Below are 6,923 nucleotides of genomic sequence, written 5' to 3'. Positions count from 1 at the left end.
CTTTAATGACATACTATACTATGACATTTTTATGACATACTATACTATGACGGTTTTTATGATATTTTTATGGTGTACTCTGCTATGACATTTTTATGACATACTATACTATGATATTTTTATGACATACTATACAATGACATTTTTTATGATATTTTTATGGCATATCTTCTATGACATTTGTATAACATTTTCTATGATACTTGAATGACATACTATACTTTGACATTTTTATGACATACTATACTATGACAGTTTTTATGATACTTGAATGACATATTATAGTATGACATTTTTATGGCATATTATAATATGACATTTTTTAAGATATTTTTAAGATATACTACACTATCACATTTTTATGACATTTTTATGACATACTATACTATGATATTTTTATGACATATTAGACTATGACATTTTTATGATATACTATACTATGACATTTTTTATGATATTTTTATGGCACATCTTCTATGACATTTGTATAAAATTTTCTATGATACCTTGACATTTTTATGACATTTTTATGACAAACTATACTATGACATTTTTATGACATTTTTATGACATACTATGCTATGAATTTTTTTATATTTTATTTACATACTATACTATGATACTTTAATGACATACTATACTATGACATTTTTATGGCATACTATACTATGACGGTTTTTATGATATTTTTATGGCGTACTCTGCTATGACATTTTTATGACCTACTATAGTATGATATTTTTATGACATACTATACAATGACATTTTTTATGATATTTTTATGACATACTATACTAGGACATTTTTTAATACTTTTATGACATACTAAACTATGACATTTTCTATGATACTTTAATGACATACTATAATATGAAATTTTTATGACATACTATATTATGACATTTTTATGATACTTTAATGACAGACTATACTGTGACATTTTTTATGTTATTTTTATGACAAACTCTTCTATGACATTTGTATAACATTTTTTATGATCTTTTAATGACATACTATACTAGGACATTTTTATGACATACTACACTATAATATTTTTATGACATACTAAACTATGACATTTTTATGACATACTATACTATGACATTTTCTATGATACTTTAATGACATACTATACTATGACATTTTTATGATATTTTCTATGATAATTTTATGACATACTATACCTTGACATTTTTATGACATTTGTATGATATTTTTATGACAAACTATACTATGACATTTTTATGATATTTTTATGACATACTATGCTATGAAATTTTTTATATTTTATTTACATACTATACTATGATACTTTAATGACATACTATACTATGACGGTTTTTATGATATTTTTATGGCGTACTCTGCTATGACATTTTTATGACATACTAAACTTTTTTATGACATACTAAACTATGACATTTTTTTATATTTCTATGACATACTATACTATGAGATTTTTTTAAATAATATTTTTATGGCATTCTCTTCTATGATATTTGTATAACATTTTCTATGATAATTTAATGACATACTATACTATGACATATTTATGACATACTATACTATGACATTTTTTATGATATTTTTATGGCATATCTTCTATTACATTTGTATAACATTTTCTGTGATATTTTTATGACAAACTATACTATGACATTTTTATGATATCTTTATGACAAACTATACTATGACATTTTTTATATTTTATTTACATGACATTTGTATAACATTTTCTATGATACTTGAATGACATACTATACCTTGACATTTTTATGACATACTATACTATGATATTTTTTTTGATACTTTAATGACATACTATAATATGGCACTTTTTATATTTTATTTACATACTATACTATGATTTTTTTTCATGATACTTTAATGACAGACTATATTATGACATTTTTATGACATTCTATACTATGACCTTTTTATTTATTTTCACTACATACTATACTATGACATTTTTATGAAAGACTATACTAGGACATTTTTTTATACTTTCATGACATTTTTTATGATATTTTTAAGACATACTATACTATGACATTTTTATGAAATACTGTACTATGACCTTTTTATTACATACTATATTATGATATTTTTATGACATTCTATAGTATTAGTACTTTTAGTGCAGTATGCATACTTTAGTAATAATACTCACACTGTAGGATTAGTACTTTATAGTATGAGTACTAATACTAGAGTGTTTTAATATAAAATATTTATATTTATTATTTATAATATAAAATGATAAACCCTTGGTTAAGTTTTAAAAGTAGTATCTTTACTCTGCAGTATTAGTACTTCTATTGAAGTAGATGATCTCAGGTTTTCCTCCAGTACTGGTTTAACTGGTTCTGGATTGTGTGTGGAACAGAGGCCTGTACTACAAAAGTAAGTTTAACAAACCCATAACTTGTAGTTATCCGGTTTAACTGAACTTAATATTGACCATCCTGATAACCTGTACTACGAAGCTGGTTATCAACTGGTTCAGTTAACTCTGGTTTATCTGTCCAGGTATGAGCACGCTCACATGAAAGAGGCAGGGTTTTTAATTATAATCAACATCGTCAGAACCATGGGTAAAGTCCTTAATATGATCTGAGAAGACATGCCAACACCTGCAGGTAAGTTCAGTTAAAGTGATGTCATAAAGTGAAAGCCAATGAGGTGAAATGTAAACAATATGATCACACTTGCTGGTCTGGAACAAACAAAACAAAATGATTCCACTGATTTATATGAATATCTACTAATCGTTATTATTGATCGCCTGTGAACTCTTTTATTTCCATCAGGCTCCCGTAGAAATGATGACTCAGTGTTTCCAGTGACCTGATTGGTCAGTGGTTTGGCTGTACGGAGCAGGTTAGGAGTTCAGCACCAGTTACCATGGTGATTTACCTGGCCACAAGTGGACCACCAGTGTCGGACTTAAAACCAAGAGTTAAACCTGAAGTTACCTGATGACCTCAAACCCTGCTTCATAGTACAGACCTCAGGACTCTGATGTACTGGTGTGGTCTCTGATTGGTTCTTCTGATGAAGTTTAGAAAACACAAACTGTTTTCACAGTCAATAAATGTATTTATTAATTTCTACTTTTACACATGAAAATAAACATTTAACAGATGAAAACAAAGATGAGCTGGAAACTGAGGAATGAGACATCAATCAAATATCAATAATCAATCAGCTCTGACTGAAGGTTTCATGTTTCTGATAAAACACAAAAAAAATTAAAAAATAAAATTCAGCAGCAAAAAACATCCGATAATGTCACTGATGATGTCACTGGAAATATGTTGTCCAACAGCAGCAAATGTGTGTGGTGATGTCAGAGTGATGTCAAATGTAGAGGGGGTGGTACTGGCGATGGGTGAGTCTCTTCCTGCAGTTAGGACAGGTGTGTGATGATGTCAGAGCGTCTCTCAGACACTGACTGCAAAATACGTGACCACATTTAGTGGATACAACCAATCGGCCGCTGTCGACGATCTGTGGGGGAAATAACAACCAATCAGAGGGAAGAATACTACCTGCTGTTCAAACCAGCCAATCAGAACACAGGATTCTACCTGCTTTTCAGGTATCAATTAGTCTCACCTCAGAGTACGAGTCCAAACAAACGGGACAGCTGATCGTCCCCGGAGTTGACCTGGATCACAGAGAGAGAGGGAGAGAGAGAGGGAGGGAGAGAGGGAGGGAGAGAGACAGAGAGAGATTGTCAGCAGGGATCGGTCTATTACCTGGTTCTAATCTAGAGATAATGTAATGATGGATCCATCTAATACCTGGAAGTGTGAACAGAGGACACTATGGCAGCGTTTAGGACAGGAGACGTGTCCTCATCTTCATCACTGCTGACGATGTAGCTCTCACCTGTGGGGACTCTTCTGTTCTGAGGACCTGATGGAGGACACCCAGACAAATGTTAGACTGTCCCTTTAATTAAACCTTAAAACAACATGTTGTCTGTCGAGTTTTTTACCTTCATCCAGCAGCTGGATACAGCAGCCGAGAAACAAGAGAAGAAGAATCAATGTTTACATCAACAAAGTCAACTGTTACAACTCTGAGCACACAGATACTGACTGACTGATCCACTGACTGACTGACTGATCAACTGACTAATTCACTGACTGATCACCTGACTGACTGACTGACTGATCACCTGATTGAGTGAGCCACTCACTGACTGACTGACTGACTGATCCACTGACTGGTCATCTGAGTGACTGGTCACCTGAGTGACTGATCACCTGACTTACTGACTGGTCATCTGACTGACTGATCACCTGAGTGATCCACTCACTGACTGATCAACTGACTGACTGAGTGATCCACTGACTGACTGACTGGTCACCTGACTGACTGAGTGATCCACTGACTGACTGACTGGTCACCTGACTGACTGAGTGATCCAATGACTGACTGACTGACTGACTGAGGTTAAGATTAGGACTGACTGATGAATGTTGTTACCAGCACTGAGTCGTTGTTTGTGAGGTCGACCACAGCAGCTTCTGATCCTTCACAGGTCAAATCAACCACCTCCTCCACAACTGAACACATAACAATATATACGTCACTTGTTGATTTTATGTGCGACTACATTATTTTCAGTTTTCTGATGTATGTCATTATTGATTATTGGTTTATTGTCCTGACAACACTAATCAATAAGAGTACTGATCTGTACTAACTGTCCTCAGTGTTGTCCATCACATCAATGGTCTCTGTGGGGGGGGCAAGGTCACCATCAGCCATCCTGCTAACGTTAGCCATCCTGTCAGCTGTACTTCTAACTGTCCTGCCAGCCGTCCTGCTAGCCACTCTGTTAGCGTTAGCTGCTCTGCTGTTCTTGCTGCTAGGTCTGGAAACCAGAGGACTTCCTGCGGTCCTCCTCCTCCTATGAGCCTGAAAACACACACACACACACACACACACACACACACACACACACACACACACACACACACACACACACACGACATCACAGCTGAGGGTGGGGCTTGATCCATCTGAACAGGTACCCTGGAGTCGTGTTGGTCCGGTGTGTGTCTAAAACTGTGATGTAATTAAATCAAAAGGCTCTGATCCCTCCAACAGTTAAGGTGCATGTTAAATAATCAGTACAGATTGATACATCAATGAAGGTGATTTCATGGCCATTGATGGGTTACCTGGTTAACTGGTGATCTATGTAGAATTGAAGACTGATAAAATAAAATGCAGCACCAACTTTGTTTTTAAAACATAAAAGTATTAATAAGAGCCATCACCTGTACTGATTAGTCAATTCAGATAAATGATGAAGTGATGACTGGATGAACAGATGAAGTGATGAAGTGATGAATGAATGTTCAGGTGCTGCAAATCGAACTACAAACTGTCAGAGAAGAAGAGGAATTCATCTTACAGAGCTGCTCATATCATCAGAGGCACCAAGGACTGACGACCAAGGACTGAGGACCCTGAGGACAGGAAACAGAGACAGACTGGGTTAATAAAAGACTCACCATTCACCATTTTAACCTCATCAGATTAAACCAGATTAACTCAGATTTGACTTTCACAGAAACACACAGAACATTAACGACTAAAGAAAGTTACCATTGGTTACTTTCAGTAACCCTCAGTTACCATCACTTAGCTTCAGTCACCGTCACTTAGCTTCAGTTACCATCAGGTAGCTTAAGTCACCATCAGTTAGATTCAGTTACCATTAGTTAGCTTCAGTCACCGTCAGTTAGCTTCAGTCACCATCAGTTAGCTTCAGTTACCATTAGGTATCTTAAGTCACCATCACTTAGCTTCAGTCACCATCACTTAGCTTAAGTCACCATCAGTTAGCTTCAGTCACCATCAGTTAGCTTCAGTTACCATCACTTAGCTTCAGTCACCATCAGTTAGCTTCAGTCACCATCACTTAGCTTAAGTCACCATCAGTTAGCTTCAGTCACCATCAGTTAGCTTCAGTCACCATCACTTAGCTTCAGTCACCATCAGTTAGATTCAGTTACCATTAGTTAGCTTCAGTCACCGTCAGTTAGCTTCAGTTACCGTCAGGCAGCTTAAGTCACCATCAGTTAGCTTCAGTCACCATCACTTAGCTTCAGTCACCATCAGTTAGATTCAGTTACCATTAGTTAGCTTAAGTCACCGTCAGTTAGCTTCAGTTACCATCAGGTATCTTAAGTCACCATCACTTAGCTTCAGTCACCATCACTTAGCTTCAGTTACCATTAGTTAGCTTTAGTTGGCATCAAATAGCTCCAGTTAGCTTCAGTCTAATCCTCCTGACACTTAACACTTCATTAATTCAGTGTTTAAATAAAACCTGATGATGTTAGCCTCCGTTAGCTAGCAGCAGCTGTAGCAGGTACATAAAAGCAGGTGTTGTGATAAAATATTTTGCCTTTTACAAACTGTTTCCTGTTGCGCTGCTATCTTAACGTTTGGTTACGTTGTATAATAGGTGTACTGCGGGCTACGCGTCAGGTACAAGTGACAGGTAAGAGGTGACAGGTGGGGTTACTTCTGTGATCAAGTGGTTCAAGACTCAGAGTTTGGAAGAAAACAGATTTTGACATTTAGCAGTTAGCTTCTTAACCTCACCGTCAGTGTATTCCCTGTCCCGTTAGCAGGTAACAGGTGGCGGGTATGGTTCCGCGGCAATTTTAAGGTGTGTAGTTCTAAACATCAGAACCTCAGAATAACGAATATTTGACCAATTTATTCCCGCCGAACATCTGATGCTAACGTTAGCTGCTACCACCGCCTGCTTCCGGAGCTTCTTCTTCTCTGACTGAAGTTGATAACAGCGTTGGAGGAGCTTCAGCGCCCCCTGCCGTCTCTGAGTGAAGCACAGATTCAAATGTGTGGTCACAGTCCGCAGCAGATCA

At 36.0% G+C, this 6,923-nt stretch overlaps 1 protein-coding gene across 3 annotated transcripts; it reads right to left on the bottom strand.

Annotated features, from left to right (window-relative positions):
* Positions 1–3,081: 3,081 nt before the first annotated feature.
* Positions 3,082–6,820, bottom strand: rnf4 (ring finger protein 4). 3 transcript variants are annotated; one of them, XM_023420659.2, is made up of 8 exons: positions 6,637–6,820; positions 5,438–5,492; positions 4,722–4,935; positions 4,501–4,580; positions 4,007–4,019; positions 3,810–3,924; positions 3,622–3,673; positions 3,082–3,513 (listed from the first exon to the last, which is right to left on the bottom strand). In XM_023420659.2, exons 2-8 carry the CDS (start codon positions 5,447–5,449, stop codon positions 3,364–3,366), a joined length of 636 nt encoding a protein of 211 aa, XP_023276427.1. In that variant the 5' UTR covers positions 5,450–5,492; positions 6,637–6,820; the 3' UTR covers positions 3,082–3,363. The 3 variants fall into 3 exon arrangements, with proteins under 3 accessions (XP_023276427.1, XP_023276428.1, XP_087033926.1); XM_023420660.2 differs by lacking the exon at positions 6,637–6,820 and adding an exon at positions 6,262–6,597; XM_087177800.1 differs by lacking the exons at positions 5,438–5,492; positions 6,637–6,820 and adding an exon at positions 5,301–5,437.
* Between the last annotated feature and the right edge of the window lie 103 nt (positions 6,821–6,923).

Source organism: Seriola lalandi, unplaced genomic scaffold (genome assembly GCF_002814215.2).
Source record: "Seriola lalandi dorsalis isolate HSWRI2012SDOR001 ecotype SW California unplaced genomic scaffold, Sedor1 jcf7180002054655, whole genome shotgun sequence".
Taxonomy (NCBI): Eukaryota; Metazoa; Chordata; class Actinopteri; order Carangiformes; family Carangidae; genus Seriola; species Seriola lalandi.
The sequence above is the reverse complement of the archived record's forward strand: the minus strand, read 5'-3'. Positions and strand labels throughout refer to the sequence as shown.

Excerpts from the sequence above, each read along its gene's own strand:
- rnf4 (XM_023420659.2), bottom strand. Across the intron at positions 4,581-4,721 it reads GATGGACAACACTGAGGACA|TTGTGGAGGAGGTGGTTGAT; the intron begins GTTAGTACAGAT and ends TTATGTGTTCAG. Across the intron at positions 3,514-3,621 it reads GTTTGGACTCGTACTCTGAG|ATCGTCGACAGCGGCCGATT; the intron begins GTGAGACTAATT and ends TTTCCCCCACAG.